At 38.6% G+C, this 20,867-nt stretch overlaps 1 protein-coding gene across 1 annotated transcript in view; it reads left to right on the plus strand.

Moving 5' to 3' along the window:
- Positions 1-2,719, plus strand: part of LOC103267995 (leukocyte immunoglobulin-like receptor subfamily A member 2) — a 60,543-nt gene extending 57,824 nt beyond the window's left edge. The window contains 1 exon segment of the mRNA XM_021716276.1: positions 2,388-2,719. Coding sequence (XP_021571951.1) covers positions 2,388-2,719 — 332 coding nt within the window.
- Positions 2,720-20,867: the final 18,148 nt, after the last annotated feature.

Below are 20,867 nucleotides of genomic sequence, written 5' to 3' on the forward strand. Positions count from 1 at the left end.
AATTTTTTGATTTATTGTAGAGATAAGGTCTTGCCGAGTTGCCCAGGTGGGTCTCGAACCTGCGGGCTCAGGCAATTCACTCACCTCAGTCTCCCAAAGCATGGGATTACAGGCTGAGCCACCGAGCCTGGTCAGTGTCAATTATTTTTATCAACAAGATTGAGGTTTATTAATGAATGTATATTGCTCAGACTGAACTCAAAATACTGGGTTCAAGGCATCCTCCCACCTCAGCCTCCACAGTAGCTGGAACTATGTACATTACTGCACCCAACTACTTTTTAAGAATAATGCTAAAAGGCCAGGTGTGGTGCTTTATGCCTGTAATCACTTTAGGATGTGGATGCAAGAAGATGGCTAGAGTCCAAGGTTTTGAGACAAGCCTGGGCAACTTGGTGAGATCTTGTCTGTACAATAAATAAAAAAAAAATTATCCAGGCATGGTGGTGGACACCTGCAGTTCCATCTGCTTGGGAGGCTGAGGTGGAAGTATCACCTGAGCCTAGCAGGTCAAGCCTGTGATGGCTGTGAGGGTGCCACTGCACTCCAGCTTGGGCAACAGAGTAAAACTATGACTCAGATTCAATAATAATAATAGTGACAATAAGAAAATAATAGCAACAATGTATTTATAACATAGCTATTAATTTGAATATATTGATTTGTCTTCACATTTACTTAGTGCAAATAATCTCCCTTCTCGTTTTGTTCACCTTTACTGATGAAATTTGTGTTGATCACAAATAATATTACTTCCTTATTTCCAAATTGTATGACAATTTTTGCCTTCTGTGATGTAACTAAATATAAAGGCATTTATATACCTATTAAGAAAATAGCTGTGACCAGGCTTGGTGTAATCCCAGCACTTTGGAAGTCTCAGGTGAGTGGATTGCCTGAGCCTGCAGGTTTGAGACCCACCTGGGCAACTTGGTGAGACCTCGTCTCTACAATAAATAAAAAAAATTAGCTGGGAATGGCAGTGCATGCCTGTAGTTCTAGTTACTTGGAAACCTGAGGTGAAAGGATGGCCGGAGCCCAGCTGGTTGAGGCTGCAGTGGCCGGGAACGTGTCACTGTATTCCAGTCTGGGCAAGAGAGAGACTCCAACTCAAAAAAAAAAAAAAAAAAAAAAACCCAACAAAAAACAAAATAGCTGTAATTATGTATATCTGTATGTGTTATGGTTATATACATTCCATGTAATTATACATGTATATCTATCTAGACATATTTCTATCTGCACAAATTTATCCATGTGCTTAATATTTTTCATCTTGTGTGTTTTTCATGTTTGCCATTGGTCTTCTTTTCTGGATTTACACTTCAAAAATAGTATAAATACTGTTTTTATAGACTACTGGAAACATCAACAATTAAAACATACGTTTATGTTTCCATACGTTGTGTTCATATGTGTGTACATGTGTTTTCCATCATAGGTGTTCCTAAATATATGAAACATGATGTAATGAAAAATAAATGAGCAGTGAATCCTTAGGTGAACTGTCTGAGGTAGTGTGAAGGGGAGGCAGCCCCAGACTTTCACCCCTTTGTGCTTCTAACATTCAGGGACCCTGAGGACCAACCCCCATCCATGGAGCCTGGGTCCTCTGCTGGTGAAAACCTGACCATTCTCATATCCAGGGAAATTTACTTATGTGGTTCTGTGTCCCAAACTGAACAGAGAGAACACAAGAACTCAATTATTTCTAGTAGGGAAACCATTATTCTCACCAACTCTGAGATTGTGGGACTCAGCTACACTTTTTCCCAGACTTAACGTCTGAATTCACAGAACAAAGAAAGGCTGAAGAATCCTGTGAAGGAACCAGAGGAATTCCTGTAGACTAGATGCAGTGTTCATTAAGACTGTACCTCTGCAAAGTCCCAAGCTCTGTCCTTTTTTACGACTGCATAATGTTCCATCATTACATGTATCACATTTTAAAAATCCAGTCCAGTTTGAATGAATCTGGAGTCTATCATACTGAGTAATCTATCACAGAAACGAAGAACGGAATACCACATGTTCTCACTCATAAGTGGAATCTGAATACCTATCATAATACTACAAAAAAGTGTTTGGCAGTATCGTTGCACTACAAGGGGAGGAAGGGTGTGGTACATAATGTCAATATTAATGCCTGATCCTAATTCATGTGAAGTGAGGTTCAATGGGAGGCTCAACACTTTACCTGTGCGTAAACCATGTATGTATACAATCCTGACTTGTATCCCACAACTTGAAAAAAAGAAGAAAAAGAAACAAGCAAGTAAAAAGAAAAGACACTGCATCTGAGTTCCCTCATGAGAAGTGGCGGTGCAAGAGCACAGAGGTCAGGTATGTACAGATTCTCACCCACATCCTTGCCTTTGTGATCACAGAAGCAGCTGAGACCACCAGCCCATCACTCAAGTCAGACACCAAGACTGGTGACTGGGGATATGCTCTCAGCTTTGCAGCTGGACACAGAGGGTCAGGTCCTGTCAAATGGAAGTGGGTGCTCAGGGTGGACTTCCATGGTTCCTGGGTGACTTTGATCTGCCCTGAACTCTGTGGCCTTTTTTCCACCACCCTCAGCCTCAGAGGCCCAGACTACACAGTGGAGAATTTCATCCATATGGGTATGACTGGCTTGATCTTGGTGGACCTGGGGCTTCTGTTATTTAAGGCTTGTCACAGTCAGAGACACCCTAAAGATGTAGCCAGGAGATAAACAAGAAAAAGAACAATGTGCCACTTAAGGTGGTAGAGCCTTGGAAAAATCTGGTGATTCCAAGAAGTTCTAAAAGAAAGTCTGGAAGATAAACTGGGAAAATGTCTGCCAAAAATATCGAAGGAAGTAACCATGGATGAGATATAGGTAACCTTCTGTGGAGAAAATGGATTGTCTGTGGAGGACTCTTCCTCCACTAAACTGTGGTTCTTTCCTCCTTGACTTCCCCTGATGTCTCCATTTCATCTTTTCCCGTCACAATGTCATGAGGCTACATCTCACATGGCAGGTTTGGATTCACACCTCTGTGACCTCATGCTTTGCTTCACTTTCATGTAATACATTCTTCTATATTGCTAACTCATATTCCCTGATGTGTGCTGGGGATTATCTCTTCAGCTCATGACATGAAACTTGGCTGAAATGACTGAATAAATGGAAAGAATCCATTTGTTGCCCAGAAAAAATTACCCCTAAACGATGTCCTAGCCTAGTCACTCTTCATCCAATGCTGCCTTTAACATTTATCTTGAAATGTCATCACGGAAATCAGTACACAGGTGTCTCAAGGAACAGCTCAGTGGTTTACTGATAATCGAGCTCTCTAAAAAGTAATTTCAATGAAAACTTGATTTGTGGCATTGGCCGATTACCATGTTGTAAAGACTGCCTTTGTGGCCAGAATCCACGTGCCAATGTGACATCACTGAATGATGAATTTTGGGAAGTCATGGACAGAATTGTTCTTCTTAAGTGTGTATGGGACACAGTTTATCTCTGTGGTGTCTTTGATGTTCAACATACCACATTTTATTTAAATGTTTTGATAATTTTTGTCTCATTTTTATGGCGCAGTGTTAATAAAATTGTGATACCATAATTATAGCATGGTGGTGTAATATCAATTTTGAAGACACAATTGAGCAAGTACAATTTTAGTACATTACTATTAGAAATAGAAATTGTGTTAGTGAATTAATGAAGTGGATTTCAATTATCACACTAACAGGAAGAGTCACACAGATATGAGTGTTAAATACAAGCCTTACAAAAAAATTGTACGTATTTACCAGACCACATTGACAACTTTGATGGGACTGCTGCTCTTATTAGTCAAAAGTTTTTTTTATGGTATATATATATATATTTATTTTAAAGATGTGGAGTACAATTCAAGGTTTGGAATACAAACATTGATTATGCAGATACCATTGTTGATGAGGTGTGGCCCTCCCTCCCCTAGCAGTTTCCATCAACTATCAATCCCACCTTCCACAGCAGTTTCCCACTTATAGTGGGAAAATCCATTCTTATAGTATTATGATAATTGCTCATTGTCTGCTTATGAGTGAGATCATATGATAATCTGTTCTTTGTTTCTGAGATATATCGCTGAGTATGATCAACTCTAAGTCCATCCAAGTTGCTGCAAAGTCCATATGTTTGTCCTTATTTATGGCTGCATAAAATTCTGTTATGTATATGTACCACATTTTAAAATCCAGTCCGCCTCTATGGGCAATATGATTGGTTCCATATTTTTAGTATTGTGAGTAGAACTGCAACAAACATGCGTGTTCAGGTATCTTTTTTGTAGAATGATTTGAGTTCCTCCGGGTATATTCCCAATAGGGGAATTGCTGGATCATATGGAAGGTCAATTTCTAGTTCTTTCAGGAATCACCACACTGTCTTCCAAAGGGGTTGCACTAGTTTGCATTCCCACCAGCAGTGTAGAAGCATTCCTTTTTTCTCTACATCCTCATCAGCATCTGTTGTTGTTTGTTTTATTAGTGATGGCCATTCTTACTGGGGTTAGGTGGTATCTCAATGTGGTTTTGATTTGCATTTCTCTGATGATGAGTGAGGCTGAGCACTTTTTAATGTGTTTGTTGGTTGTCCATATATCTTCTTCTGAGAAGTGTCTATTCATGTTTTTTGCCCAATTTTTAAAGGGGTTATTTGTTTTTCTCCTTTTCAGCGCATTTGAGTTCCTTGTAGATCCTAGATGTTAGATGTTAGGTCTTTGTCAGATATACAGTTGGCTAATATCTTTTCTCATTCTGTGGGCTGTCTCCCTGCTCTCTTGAAGGTTTCTTTTGCTTTGCAGGAGCATGTTAGTTTGAGAGGTCCCACTTGTCTACCTTGTTTCTTAAGGTATGGGCATTAAGGTTTCTGAATAGCACTGGTTGCCTGTTCAAGTTTCCATAAGATTGTATCCTGCATTTTCTAAGATTCTGATATTTTTAGGTTTTACCTCTAGGTCTTTGATCCATTTAGAGTTAATTTTTGTGTATGGTGATAGGTAGGGGTCCTGTTTCATTCTTCTGCATGTGATCAGTTAGTTTCCACAGCATCATTTATTGAATACATTCTCCTCTCCCCTGTGGTTGTTGTTGGAGGCTATGTCAAAGATGAGTTGGTTGAGAAATTGAGGCTTTGCTTCTAGAATCTCTATCCTGCTCCATTGGTCTATGTGCCTGTTCTTGAACCAATACCAGGTTGTTTTGATGTAGCCTTATAGTAAAGCTTGAAGTCGGGAAGGGTGATGCCGCCTACTTTGTTCCTTTTGCTAAGGATTGCTTTTGCTATTCGTGGTCATTTAAGTTTCCATATGAATTTCTGTATTGTCATTTCCAGGCCCAAGAAGAATGTTGTTGGTAACTCAATGGGTATTGCATTGAATCTGTAGACTGCCTTTGGCAGGATGGACATTTTAACAATGTAGATTCTTCCTATCTATGAGCATGGAATATATTTCCATTTGTTTGTGTCTTCTTGGATTTCCTTGAGCAGTGTTTTGTTCTTCTCATTGTAACGGACTTTCACTACTCTGGTTAGGGAGATGCCTATGTATTTCTTCTTCTTTTTTTGGCTGTTGTGAATGGGATTTTGCTTTTAATTTGGGTCTCTGTCTGCTTGTTATTGGTGTGTAGGAAAGCAACTGTCTTTTGCACATTTATTTTGTACTCTGAGACTTTTTCAAAGTCCTTTATCAGTGCAAGAAATTTTTTGACAGATTCTCTTGGATTTTCAAGGTGTAGGATCATATCAGCATTCATTTAGAAATATGTTAGTTGTGAGTTTATCATAAATGGCATCTACTGTTTTGAGATATGCTCCTTCTATACCTGGGTGCTTGAGGGTTTTATCAAGAAGGGACGCTGAATTTATCAAAAGCTTTTTCTGCTTCTAATGATATTATCATGTGGTTCTTGTTTTTACATCTGTTGATGTATTTAATTATATTTATGGTCTTGGGAATGTTGAACCAGCCCTGCATCCTGGGAATGAAGCCTACTTTGTCATGTTGGATGATTTTTGAGATGTGTTTTTGGATTGGATTTGCTAGAATCTTATTGAGGATTTCTGTATCTATGTTCATAAGGGATATTGGCCTGTAGTTCTCTTTTTTGGTTGGATCTTTACCCATTTAGGTATCAGTGTGATGTTAACTTCATAAAACGATTTGGAGAGAATTCTTCTCAATTGCTGGAAATACTTTCAATAGTATAAGTATCATTCCTCCTAGTACGTTTTGCAGAATTCTATTGGAAAGCAATCTGGTCCAGGAATTTTTTTGTAGGTAGTATTTGTATGACAGAGTCAATTTCTTGGGTTGTTATTGGTCTATTTAGTGTCTCAATGTCTTCTTGTTTCAACCTGGGGAGGTTGTGTGGTATCAAAAAGTCCTCCATTTCTTTTAGGTTAAGTTTGTTTCCATACACAGTAATCTCTGATAATCTATTGTGCTCCTTTCGGGTCAGTTGTAATTTGATCTTTTGTATTTCTGATTGTGTTTACTTGGACTTTTTCTCACTTTTTCTTGGTCATTCTGGCTAGGGGTCCATCAATCTTGTTAATTCTTTCAAAAAACCAGATTTCTTTGTTGATGTTTTTGATTATACTTTTGTCTTCTATGTCCTGTATTTGGGCTCTGATTTGGATTCTTCTGCTAAAGTTGGGGTTTTGGTGATCTTCTCATTCCAGTTCCCTTAGGTGATTTGTTGGGCTCTCCACTTGTGATCTTTCCATTTTCTTGATGTGTGCTCATAGAGATATACATTCCCCTCTTTGAACTTCTTTCATGGCATTCCAGAAAATTTGGTAAGATGTTTTTTCATTTTCATTTGTTTCCAGGAATCTTTTAATTTCTTCTTTGATTTCAGTGATGACCCAGTAGTTGTTCAGCATAATGTTGTTAAGTACCCATGTCTTTGTGGGCTTTGGAAAATTTTTTTGGTGTTGATATTTATTTTAATTCCATTGTGGTCTGAGAATGTGCATGGCAATATTTCAGCCTTATGGAATTTGTTTATGCTTGATTGATCACCACGAATGTGATCGATCTTGGAATGTGTTTTATGTAGTAATGAGTAGAAAGTATATTCTGTGATTGTTGGGAGGATAATCTGTAGGTATTGATTAAATCCAATTGATAGAGTGTCATGATTAAGTTCTGGATCACCTTGTTGACTTTTTTGCCTCTTTGAGCTATCTAGGACTGTTTATGGGGTATTCAAGTCCCCTGCTATAATGGTGTTAGAGTCAATATCTTTTTTTAGTTTACTTCATAGTTGCTTTATAAATGCTGGTGCTCCTGTGTTGGGTGCGTATATGTTTAGGATGGATATTTCTTGTTGATGGACTGAACCTTTTATCATTATGTAGTGTCCTCTTACATGTTTTAAAATTTTTGATAGCTGAAAGATTGTTTTTTCTGATATTAAGATTGCAACTCCTGCCTTGTTTTGTGATGAAATTACTTGGAAGTTCATTTTCCATCCTTTATCTTTGAGTCTGTGTGTGTCCCATGTAGTGAGATGAGTCTCTTGGATGCCATAAATAATTGGGTCATGGATTTTTATCCAGTTTGACATTCTGTGTCTTTTCAGTTGTGCATTTAGTCCATTCACATTCAGGCTGATTATTGAAATGTATTTGCTTATCCCTGTCATGAGGTTCTTATAAAGGTTTTTCTTTATTTATTTGTTTTATTTTGGCTTTGGGGCTGATGTATGTAAGTGTTTTCAAGTTTCTTGTTGTGCTGTATTCTCTGTTGACTGAGTGCTCTACTTTTCTCTTGGGAAGTTTGTGGTCATTCTTTTTTTCCCTTTCTTCTGTTCTTAATACCTTTTTAAGTGTCTCCTGTAGAGCTGGTCGGGAAGCTGCATAATCTCTTATGGATTGAATGTCTGCGAAGGATTTTAATTCTCCATATCTGATGAAGCTCAATTTGGCTGGACATGAAATTCTTGGTTGACATTGTTTATCTTTGAGAACTTTGAATATAGGGATACAGTCCCTTCTTGCTTGTAGTATTTCTGCCAATAAGTCTGCTGCTATTCTGGTTGATTTTTCCCTGGTAGGTACTCTGACCTTTCTCTCTTGCTCCCTTTAGAATTTTTTCTTTTGTGCCTACTTTGTGTAGGTGAATTACTAGAGGTTAGTCTTCTCATTAGAGGTTGTCTAGAGGTTGGTCTTCTCATTTGATGTCTTGTGGGGGTTCTCTTTGTCTTGTGCTTGAATGGTCACATCTCTGTTGAGATGGGGAAATTTTTCTTGGATTACCTCCTGAAATACTTGCTCTACGTTGTTCTCCATTTTCCTTTCTTCTTCTGGGATACCAATCAGGCATAGGCTCAGCCTCTTAATATAATCACACATCTCTTGTAGGCTTTGTTTTTTCTGTCTGAGTCTCCTTTCTATGTTTTTTTTTTACTGATTGGGTAAATTTCATGTTCTTATCTTCAACATGAACATAATCTAACTGGAGATTCTTTCTTCAGTTAGATTAATTCTTTTCCATGTTTGTCATCTAGTTATTTATTTAATGGATGAAAATTGTTACTGCCAATATCTCTGTTACAAGTTCTTTTACAAGTTGCATCTTGTCTTGTGTCTCATTCACTCTTTCCATCCATTCCCTAATCTCTGTCATATTCTGGGGTCAATCATTGGTGACTTCCATTGTTTGGGCACCAAGGTCTGATTTTTCAGGAGTTTTGACTTGGTACACTTGAAATTGCCTGAGTTTTTTTGGTTTTTCCTTATTTGTGGCAGATCTCTTGTTTTTCTATTTAGTTCTGTTATTCATTCTCAGTCAGAGAGGCTTTCCCTTCTGATGCTTGCTCAGTCCTCTATTCTTCCCTGATCTGGGTTCTGGATTTGTTCTGTTTTGAAGTAAGATGGTAGATGGGTGGCTCTGCTGTCTCTTGCAGTTTTTTGAAATTCAAATTAAATAGGGGATGGGAAACTAGGATTCAGAAAATGCTTGCAATTTACTGTGGTATGTTTTCCCAGAGACTCACTCTCCACCACCACTTTATATGACAATGCAAAGCAGAAACCAATGTAAAAAAACAAAAACAAAAACAACTGAACACACACACACACAAACATACACACACACCCCAAAACAAACTGGAATAACAATAAATTGTAACAGATCAAACAACAAAAAAACAAAGAAAGCTAAACACACACACGCCTAACACAAAGTGAATAGAGAAGAAAAAACAGAACGACTAGAAAAAAAGAAAAATAAAGAAATTTAGATCAAACCTTCACAAATATATTGGCACACACTTTAACCTATAAAAAATGAAAATAAAAAACCCAGGAGAACAAAAGAGCAAAAACAAACCAACATCAACAACAAAATTGAAAGATGATCACTCAATCATTCACATACACATATGAACAGAAAACAAATAAAAGAAGAAAGAAACAGAAAAAGAAAAGAAAAAAAATTTGGGTGGCATGCAGATCAAACCCTCAATACACATTCATGCACAAAGGAAAAATGGTTTGGAATTAGATGAACTTACAGTCAAAAAATTTTTTAAAAATTAAAAAATATTAAAGATAATCTGCCCTCATGTGGAAGTCTCTATAATTGTTCCACTAATCACGTCTCTTCTGCAGAACCACCTCTTTCACTCTCTCCTCAGTGTACAGAGCAGGGAATGAAGAGGGGCAGTAGAGGTGGTTGGGGCTGCAGTCCTCCCCTCCCACTCTGCTATGGTCATGGAGAGCTCGTCTGGTGGGGAGGTGCAGGATTGTCTCAGCCCGAGGTGTGTACTTATGGGGGTGCCCCAGTCAGGCCTATCCTGGAATGGAGTTCTCCTATTGCTCTGATGTCCAAGATCCACCTGGGTTTGTCTCTTTCAGTTGTGGCCAAGTTACGTTGGTATGATGTTCAGAGGATTGCTGGGGATAAGGGTGTTTGAGTCAGTCCCAGAATAACCTTGGAGTCATTCCTCGTCCTCTTCTGGCCACGCCCTTTGTCCCACAGCTGGATCAGGGTGGGGGTGCGGTGCCTGGAGTCCTTCCGTAGTTTGTGCTTCAGGATATTCCTTCTGGGTCATGATCAATCCCTTTGTACTTGATCCACCAGTCAGAGTTTGGGTCTGTTCCTTCATGGTGAGCAAGTCAGAGCACTTTCCCGTCCACCTTCAAGATTGTGGTGAGGTGCCTCTCTTGTCTCTGGACTCCCTCTGCAGCCCCTGCTGCCAGTGTCCTGCCAGGTGCTAAAGTGGTGAGGTAAATCCTGAAGCTGGCAATCTGTCTGGCTGCAATGGCGAGGGAGAGCCTGGGGCAATGGTTTTGCCCTGTCATGTTTTCACAGGAAAACCCTTGTCCATTAAAAAAAATGGTGCTCAGCTTCTGTCATCTGGGAAGAGTCAGGGACTAAGCAGAGGAACTGCAGCACCAGCTGTTGCACCAGGAGCCTGGCTGCTTACTCACGACTGTCCACTTAATTCCTCTCTCCTAGCATTTTCTTTCCTGGAAGAGTTTTATTGATTTTAAAAAATGGCACTCAGCTTCTGTGACCCAAGAATCACTTAGGTCCAAGTAGAGCAGTTGTGCACCCAGCCACTGCACCAGGAGAGCCCTGGCCGCTAGTGCCCTGATCGTCACTCAGTCAGCCACTCACATACCCACTTACTCATCAGCACATACACAAACTGTTCCATACACTCACTCACTCACATCAGGACTTGCATTGTCCAACTGGCTCAGCCAACATCGCTCTGACTTAGGGGGCTGTCTTTAAATAAAAGTCAACTTAAATTTATCTTTTATTATACAACCAATACATGATTGTATTCTTAATATATAAAAACAAAACAGGTGTAATGAAAACCCTCCTTGTGCCCTAATTGCCCATTCCTGAGGTAACCACAACTCTGAGTTTGCTAGAGATCCTTCCTGAACTTTTCTCATGTATCTGCTTACATGTATATCTACATGGATTTGCTGTTTAGTTTTCTTATTTTTTCTTTTAACATAACTGGTAATATCGTACAGCTTGATTCTTCTTTTTTTGAGACAGTCTCACTCTGTCATCAGGCTGGTGTGCAGTATCCCAATCAGAGCTTACTGCAGCCTCAAACTCCTGGACTCAAGCAATCATTCTGCCTCTGTTTCCTAAAGAACTAGGATTACAGGTGTGAACCACCATGCCCAGTCTTCATCCTTTCACTTCAAGATTTTTCACTTCAAGATACGTCTTAGATTTCTCTCCTTTCCAGGATTTAGAGAGTTACCCCATTCATTTAAACTCCTCTATAATATTCCATGGGATGATGTAGTTTCATTTATTAAATTGCAATAACCCTATTGATGGATGTTTAGATGATGTCTGGTTTTCTTGTTCCATGCATTGCCGAACGGAATTCTTGCACATACTTCTCTGTGGACATGGCAAGTATTTTTGTAAAATAGATATCTAGAGATGGTATTGTTGGGGTAAAGACTATGCAGACACAAACTGCCTTTTAAAAAGTTGTGCTTCTGGGCACGGTGGCTCAAGTCTGTAATTCCAGCACTTTAGGAGGTTGAGGCAAGAGGATTGCATGAGCTCAGGGGTTTGAGATCAACCTGGGAAACTTGGTGAGACTTTGTCTTTACAAAAAATTGAAAAATTAAGCTGGTCATGGTAACAGTTTTCTGTAGTTCCAGCAGCTTGAGAAGTGAGGTAGAAGGATCTCCTGAGGCCAGCAGGTCTCAACTACCGTGGCCTTGAGCATTCCGCTGCACTCCAGCCTGGGTGACAGAGTGAGACTCCAACTCCAAAAAAAAAGGAAAGGAATTATGCCAATTTACACTACAGTCAATAGAATATTTCAACATATCATTCCTCCTCTGGGTAGTCTCCATCTTTTTACTGATGTGATGGGTAAATTAAAGGGGTCATGTCTAAATTTAATTAATTTAAATATCTTTATATGTCCAATCAACATTTGTGTTTCTTTTCTGAGTTCTTGTCCTTCGTTTATGTTTTCTGTTGAACTGTTTTTCATCTTCTTATTGATTTGTAGAAGGAAACACTTTAGACACATAAATGATTTTGGAAACAAGATTCAGAGTAATTAACTGGCATTTTTATGACAGTTTGTGGATCAACTATAGTTTGAATTATATAGACAAATTTTAAATGATGTTTGAATTTAGAGTAAGGCCTAAGAGTCATAGTAATTAAAGAGGTATTATGACCATGTTAAAATAGCTCCTTTGGTTGTGTTTTTTTATTTTTTTGAGTTGGAGTCTCACTCTGTAGCCCAGACTGAAGTGCAGTGGCATGCTCCTGGCCACCATGGCCTCGACCTGTTGGGGTCCAGTGATCCTTCCACCTCAGGCATCCAAGTAGCTGGAATTACAGGCATGCGCTACCACACCCAGCTAATTTTTTTGATTTTTTTGTAGAGATGAGGTCTCACCAAGTTGACCCGGCAGGTCTCGAACCTGCGAGCTCAGGCAATCCACTCATCTCAGCCTCTCAAAATGCGGATTACAGGCTGAACCACTGAGCCTGACTGCTCCTCTTGTTTTAGTCTGACATGTTATCAGTAAGAAAAAAGTGCTAGAACTAGGCAATTGTGCTTTTAAAAATTTAATAATTTTTAAAATACTACATGTAGCTTATATTTACCTCAATACTGTCTGATTTGGTGATTTTAATTCCCAGACTTGTTGGAAAGATGAAATCCAAGTGTCACAAGAAATAACATAGTTTTATCTCGGGAGTGAAGAAAGGAGGGAGGCCAAGGGGCAAGGTGGGAGAAAAATGTTTGCTGTGCAATGTAGACCTTTGGAAATTTGAGCCTTGTGAATATATAGTATTTACTTATAAAAATGAATTGAAGGCCACTGCCTTACTAGATTCTGGTGTGGCTATGTACTCTTTGAGCTATGACTGTAGCCATATATCCTGGTTTTGTCCCCCTCCCCTACCTTGGAGAGGTGAATCTCCTCTTTCTCTAATTTACTTTCTAAATAAACTATATTTTCTAATATAAAAATTAATAGGCATAAATTGAGTTGGACATGGTGGCTCATGCCTGATATCCCAACAATCTGGCAATCTGAGATGAGAGGATTGCCTGAGTCCAGGGATTTGAGATCAGGTGGGCAAATTTGCAAGACCTCATCTCTACAGGAAATCCCAAATTAACCAGTATGGTGGCTCGAACCTATAGTTCCAGCTACACAGAACACTGAGGCAGAAGGATTACCTGGCCCAGCAGGTTGAGGCTGCTGTGGTCATAAGTATACCATTGCACTATAGCCTGAGTGACAGAGTGAGACTCCAACTCAATAAATACATAAATAGAAATTTAAAAACTAATTCTTAAAACATGAATTTGGAAGTTAATACACTATGACGTGAGTCTGATAATGGATAATGGTCTAAAGATTTGTGAGTTATCTTGAGATTTTTAATTTATAAGGCAGAGATTTTTAACTTTGGATCTATGGGTCCCTAGGACAGAATTTCTTAACTTTTGTTGGGTTTTTTTTTGGCCCATTTTGTGGTCTGAAGAAGATTTTGTACATATGACTAGCTGAGGCTGTAGGCAATGAAGAAATTTGCCAAGACAGTTGTGAATTTAGAAAGATAGATATATTTAAGGAAGAATGTATTGTAAGAGAACAACAGGCAACACAGCAGAAAGGGGATGTCTGCTGTTTGCCAAGAGGCAGAAGCTTGAGGGAATTTTGATATGCCTGTGCTGGGGGTTTAGTGATGTGCCAGGCTGTATTGAGGAGGGAAGTTAGTTATGAGTTGTATGTACTGTGTGAGAGATTTGTAAGATGGTTGTTTCTTTAAGATAGGGTTAATTAACAACAATGTTTAACTGTTTTCCCTTACAGCAGTCAGTTAAATGTTAGTTTACAACAATGATTTACAGCTGGTTAGCAAGCTTTTACAATTTTTCAACAAGATTTTTTGACATCTCTAAAATTTACCCAAAGATTCCTTTCATCAATATAATCTATCCAAATGTTGCTGATTCATTGGGCCTCATATATCCCAAGAGAAGCCCATATTTTCAGAATAATACTTTAAATGCATAAGATAAAACATATAGGAAAACAAAGAAAATGATTACTAAAATTCAAATAATTTTCAGAATTCGTGAAAATAGAGATTTAACTTTATTTCCCACCCAAGTTTGCCCTCCCTGAATTCAATTTGTTATTTTCATGGAACTCTTCCTTACAGGGGAAATCCACAAATAGAAATTGCATATGCATTTTTGTGTGTATTAGAGAATGTGCACTTTTCTGAGGAAAGGGTCCAGTGCTTTTTTATTTTATTTTATTTTTTTTATTTATTATATTTTTTATTAATCAATATTGTTTATTTTGATATTGTGGGGTACAGTTAAGGGTTAGGTATACAAATATGTTTGTTCAGGCACACTTGTTGATGAGGGGTGTCTCCCCATCCCCAGACAGATATTGACTACCATTAATCCCACTTCCCTTCCCCTCTCTCCCCCCCATAGTTTCCCACCACTGGCAATCCTTTTATTATATTATTATGATAGATGTTCAAGGTCCAATATATGAGTGAGAAAATGTGATATTCAGATCTTTGTTTCTGTGAGAGGACACTCAGTATTATAGACTCTAGTTCCATCCAGGTTGCTGCAAAATTCATGACTTTGTTCTCTTTTGTGGCTGCATAGTATTCCATCATGTATATGCACCACATTTTTTTTTTATGAATCAATATTTTTTATTATGGTTTTGTGGGGTACAGTTAAGGGTTAGGTGAACAATTATGTTTCATTCAGGCACCCTGTTGATAAGAGGTGTTTTCCCATCCCCAAACAGATATTTGCTACTGTTAATCCCATCCCCCTCCCCCCCATAGTTTCCCAGTACCATCAGTCATTTTCTTATAGTATTTATGTACCACATTAAAAAAAATCCATTCCTCTTTTGATGGACAGCATGGTTGATTCCAGGTTCTTGCTATTGTGAACAATGTTGTGATAAATATATGTGTGCAGGTATCTTTTTGATAGAATGATTTGAGTTCTTCAGGGTATATTCCCAGTAGCGGGATTGTAGGGTCATATGGGAGGTGGATATTTAGAGCTTTAAGCATCAGCACAGTGTTTTCCACAGAGGTTGCACTAGTTTGCATTCCCAACAACAGTGTACAAGTGTTCCCTTTTTGCCACACCCTCACCAGCAACTGTTATTTTTTGAGTTATTGATAATTGCCATTCTGACTGGAGTTAGGTGGTATCTCAGTGTGGTTTTGGTTTGCATCTCCTTGATGATTAGTGAGGTTGAACATTTCTTCATGCATATGTTGGCTGCTTGGATGTCTTCCTTTGAGTAGTGTCTGTTCATAACTTTTGCCCACTTTCTAATGGGGTTGTTTGTTTTTTTTCTTTTCAACATATTTGAGTTCCTTGTAGATACAAGATATTAAGCCTTTGTTAGACCTGGATTTGGCAAATACTTTTTCCCAGTCTGTAGGCTGTCTCCCTGCTCTCTTGATGGTTTCTTTGGCTTTGCAGAAGCTTGTCAGTTTAATAAGGTCCCACTTGTCTATTTTCTCTCTTGTGGCCTGTGGGTTTTGAGTTTTGTTCAGGAATTGGATGCCAGTTTCAATTTCCATACGGTGTGCCCTGCATTTTCTAAAGTTCTTATGATTTGAGGCTTTACATTTAGGTCTCTGATCAATTTAGAGTTAATTTTTGTTTATGGGGATAGATAGACGTCTTGTTTGAGACTTCTGCATGTGGTCAGCCAGTTTTCCCAGTACCATTTGCTGAATAGGTTCTCCTCTCTCCAGTGGTAGGTGGTGGAGGCTTTGTCAAAGATGAGTTGGTTGAGAAATTGAGGTTTTGATTCTGGAATCTCAATTCTATTCCACTGTTCTATATACCTGTTCCTGTACCAATACCAAGCTGTTTTGTTTATGGTAGCTCTATAGTAAAGTTTGAAGTCTGGTAGTGTGATACCTCCTGCTTTGTTTTTTTGGTGAGGATTTTTCTGACTCTTCTTGGTCATTTGTGTTTCCATATGAATTCCTATATTGTTTTTTCTAGGTCTGAGAAGAATGTTGCTGGTAATTTTATGGGCATAGCATTAAATCTGTAGATTGCCTTAGGTAGGATGTACATCTTCACAATGTTGACTCTTCCAACCCATGAGCATGGGATATTTTTCCACTTGTTTGTGTCATCCTGATTTCTTTGAGCAGTGCTTTGCAGTTTTCATTGTAAACATCTTTCACATCTCTGGCTAGGAAGATGCCAAGGTATTTCATTTTTTTGTGGCTATTGTGAATGGATTGTGTTTTTTATTTGGGTTTATGTTTGTTTATTATTGGTATAAAGAAATGTCATTGTCTTTTGCACATTTATTTTACACCCTGTGAATTTTCCAAAGTACAAGGAGTCTTTTGACAGATTCTCTTGGGTTTTCAAGGTAAACAATCATGTCATCAGCAAAGAGAGATAACTTGACTTCCTCTTTTCCTATTTGGATACACTTGATCGCCTTCTCTTTTCTGATTTCTCCAGCTAGAACTTCCAATACTATATTGAACAAGAGGGGAGAGAGTGAGCATTCTTGTCTTGTTCCAGTTTTCAGCGGAAATGGTTCCAATTTTTGTCTGTTTAGGAGTATGCTAGCTGTGGACTTCTCAAAGATGGCCTTTACTATTTTGAGGACTTATCAAAGATGGCCTTTACTATTTTGCCTAGGTGTTCGAGGGTTTTTATCAGGAAGGGGTGCTGGATTTTATCAAAAACCTTTTCTGCATCTAATGATATAATCATGTGACTTTTGTTCTGACATCTGTTGATGTATTTAATTACATTTATTGTCTTGCGAATGTTGACCCAGCCTTGCATCCCAGAGATGAAGCCTACCTGGTCGTGATGGATGATTTTTGAGATGTGTTGTTGAATCTGGTTTGCTAGGATCTTGTTGAGAATTTTAGCATCTATGTTTATCAAAGATATTGGCCTGTAGTTCTCTTTCTTTGTTGGATCTTTACCTGACCTGAGTATCAATGTGATGTTAGCTTCATGAAATGATTTGGGGAGAGTTCCATCTTTCTCAATCACCTAGAATACTTTCAGTAGGATTGGTATCAGCTCCTCCTCAAATGTCTTATAGAATTCTGCTGGAAAGCCATCTGGTCCAGGGCTTTTTATTGTAGGTAGTTTTCTTATTACATAGTCAATTTCCTTGATTGTTATTGGTCTATTTAGGGTCTTGTCTTGTTTCAACCTAGGCAGGTTGTGTGATATCAGAAAGTCTTCCATTTCCTTAAGGTTTTCCAGTTTGTTTCCATACAAGTGCACATAGTAGTCTCTAATGATCTTTTATATTTCTTCAGGGTCAGATGTGACTTCATCTTTTGTGTTTCTGATTATATTTATTTTGGCTTTTTCTCTTTTTTTCTTGGTCAGTCTAGTTAAGGGATCATTTGTCTTGTTTATCCTTTCAAAGAACAAGCTTTTTGTTTCATTGATTTTTTAATTTTATCTTTTTGTCTTCTATGTCGTGGATTTGGACTTTTATTTTGGTGATCTGGATTCTTCTGCTGAAGTTAGGGTTTTCATGGTCTTACTTTTCCAGCTTCCGAAGGTGACTTGCTAGGCTGTTGTTTTGTTATCCTTCCATTTTCTTCATGTGCGTTTGTAGAGATATGAATTCCCCTCTTACTACATCTTTCATGGTATCCCAGAGATTTTGGTAAGATGTCTCTTCATTTTCATTTTCTTCCAGGTATCTTTTAATCTCTGTTTTGATTTCATTGTTGACCCAGGAGTTGTTTAGCATCATGCTGTTTAGTTTCCATGTCTCTGTGTATTTGGGGGAGCTTGTTGGTTTTGATATTTATTTTTATTCCACTGTGGTCCGAGAAGGTGCATGACAAAATTTCAATCTTTTGAAATTTGTCTATGCTTGATATATGGCCAAGTATGTGGTTGATCTTAGAGTACCTTCCATGTGGTGCAGAGTAGAATATATATTCTGTGGTCGTTGGATGGAGTGCTCTGTAGGTAACAATTAAGTCTATTTGGTCAAGAGTCACATTGAGGTTACGGATCTCATTGCTGATTTTTTGTTCTGATGATCTCTTGAGGGTTGTGAATGACGTATTAAAGTCCCCTGTTATGATGGTGTTAGAGTCAATATCTTTCTTTAGTTTTCCTAGAAGCTGCTTTATGAAGGTTGGTGCTCCTATGTTGGGTGCATATATGTTTAGGATAGATATTTCTTGTTGATGGAGTGAACTTCTTGTCAGTATGTAGTGGCCTTCTGTATCTTTTAAAATTTTTGATAGCTTAAATGGCATTTTGTCTGAAATTAGGATCAGGACTCCTTCTTTCTTCTGTGTTCCATTCCCCTGAAGATTTGTTTCCCATTCTCTTACTTTGAGTCTCTTTGGGTCCTTTCTAGTGAGATGGGTCTCTTGAAGGCAGTATATTGTTGCCTGGCTATATTTTTTCCATTTTGCCTTTCGATGTCTTTTCAGTCATAGATTTAGTCCCTTCATATTCAGACTAATTATTGAAATGTGAGAGTTGGTCCCTATTATAGAGTTTTTATAGAGTTTTTGTTCTTCCACTTGTTTTTTTGTCTTTCTTTTGGTTTTGGGGTTGGTTCATGTGTATTTTATTCTTTTTTGTGTACTCTTTTTTTTTTGAGTTGGAGTCTCACTCTGTTACCCAGACTGGAGTGCAGTGGCTGCTCCCGGCACTGATGGGCTCCGGCAATCCTTCTGCCTCAGTCTTCCAAGTAGCTGGAATTACAGGTATGCGCTACCATGCCCACGCCCAGCTGATTTTTTTGATTTATTGTAGAGATGAGGTCTCACTGCCCAGGTGGGTCTTGAACCCACGGGCTCAGGCAATCCACTCACCTCAGTCTCCCAAAGGCGTGGGATTACAGGCTGAGCCACCAAACCCGGCTTCCTGTGCTCTTTTGAAGAACATTGTTCTTTTTTCCTTTTCTTCTGTGTTTAGTACTTTCTTAAGTATTTCATGTAGAGGTGGTCTGGTGGCAGCATAAGTTCTTAGGGATTGGATATCTGGGAAAGATTTTAATTCTCCCTCACTGAAGAAGCTTAACTTGGCTGAGTAGCTTATTCTTGGTTGAAATTGTTCGTCTTTTAGTACTTTGAAGATAGGGCTTCAAGCTTTCCCAGCCTGTAAGGTTTCTGTAGATAAATCTGCTGCTATTCTCATTTGTCTTCCATGGTAGCTGATCTGGCCTTTTTCTCTTGCTGTCTTTAGGATTTTTTCTTTTATACCTACTTTGTTTAGGTGCATTATTATGTGTCTGGGAGTTGGTCCCCTCATTTGCTGTCTTGCAGGGGTTCTCTGAATCTCTTGTGTTTGAATTTTTGCATCACTGATTAGGTAAGGCAAGTTTTCTTGAATAATCTCATGGAAAGTTTGTTCCAGTGTGGTCTCTGTTTCTCTTTCTGCCTCAGGAAGGTCAATTACTCTTAGGTTCAGTGTCTTGAAGTAATCGCTCATCTCTTGAAGGTTTTGTTCTGTCATTTTAAGCTTGTTTTCTGTGTTTTTAACAGTTTGGATTAGTTCTGTATTTTGCTCCTCAAGCTCTGAGATTCTTTCTTCGGCTTGGCTGATTCTGCTTTCCATGGTTACCTGTTTGTTATTACTTTCTTTTTTTTTCTTTCTTTTTTTTATTGTGAAGTTGTGGGGTACAGTTAAGGGTTAGGTATACAATTGCGTTTCATTCAGGCACCCTGTTGATATGGGGTGTTTCCCCATTCCCAGACAGATATTTGCTACTGTTAATCCCATCTCCCTTCCCCCCCACCATAGTTTCCCAGTATGGTCAGTCATTTTCGTATAGTATTGCATTGGATGTTTAAGGTCCATTATATGAGTGAGAACATGTGATACTCGGATCTTTGTATCTGTGAGAGGTCACTCAGTATTATAGACGCTAGTTCCATCCAGGTTGCTGTGAAATTCATGATTTTGTTCTTTTTTATGGCTGTGCAGTATTCCATTGTGTATATGTACCACATTTTTTTTTAATCCAGTCCTCTTTTGACGGGCAGAATGGCTGTTTCCAGGTTCTTGCTATTGTGAACAATGCTGCGATAAACATGCATGTGCAAGTATCTTTTTAATAGAGTGATTTGTGTTCTTCAGGATATATTCCCAGTAGGGGGATTGCGGGGTCATATGGGAGGTTGGTATTTAGAGCTTTTAAGAATCGCCACACTGCTTTCCACAGAGGTTGCACTACCTTACACTCCCACCAACAGTGTATAAGTGTTCCCTTTTCACCACACCCTCTCCAGCAGCTGTTATTTTTTGAGTTGTTGATGATTGCCATTCTGACTGGGGTTAGGTGGTATCTCAGTGTGGTTTTGATTTGCATCTCCCTGATGATTAGTGAGGTTGAACATTTCTTCATGTGTTTGTTGGCTGCTTGGATGTCTTCCATTGTGAAGTGTCTGTTCATATCTTTTGCCCATTTTATAATGGGGTTGTTTGTTTTTTTCTTTTCAGCACCTTTGAGTTCCTTGTAGATCCAGGATGTTAAGCCTTTGTCAGACCTGAGGTTGGCAAATACTTTTTCCCAGTCTGTAGGCTGTCCCCCTGCTGTCTTGATGGTTTCTTTGGCTTTGCAGAAACTTGTCAGTTTAATAAGGTCCCATTTATCTATTTTCTCTCTTATGAGCTGTGGGTTTTGGGTTTTGTTCAGGAATTGAATGCCAGTTCTGATTTCCATGAGGGTTTTTCCTTCATTTTCTAAGGTTCTTATGGTTTGAGGCTTTACATTTAGGTCTCTGATCCATTTGGAATTAACCTTTGTGCATGGGGATAGATAG

This window comes from Carlito syrichta, unplaced genomic scaffold, assembly GCF_000164805.1.
Source record: "Carlito syrichta isolate Samal-C Ts95f unplaced genomic scaffold, Tarsius_syrichta-2.0.1 Scaffold308658, whole genome shotgun sequence".
NCBI lineage: Eukaryota > Metazoa > Chordata > Mammalia > Primates > Tarsiidae > Carlito > Carlito syrichta.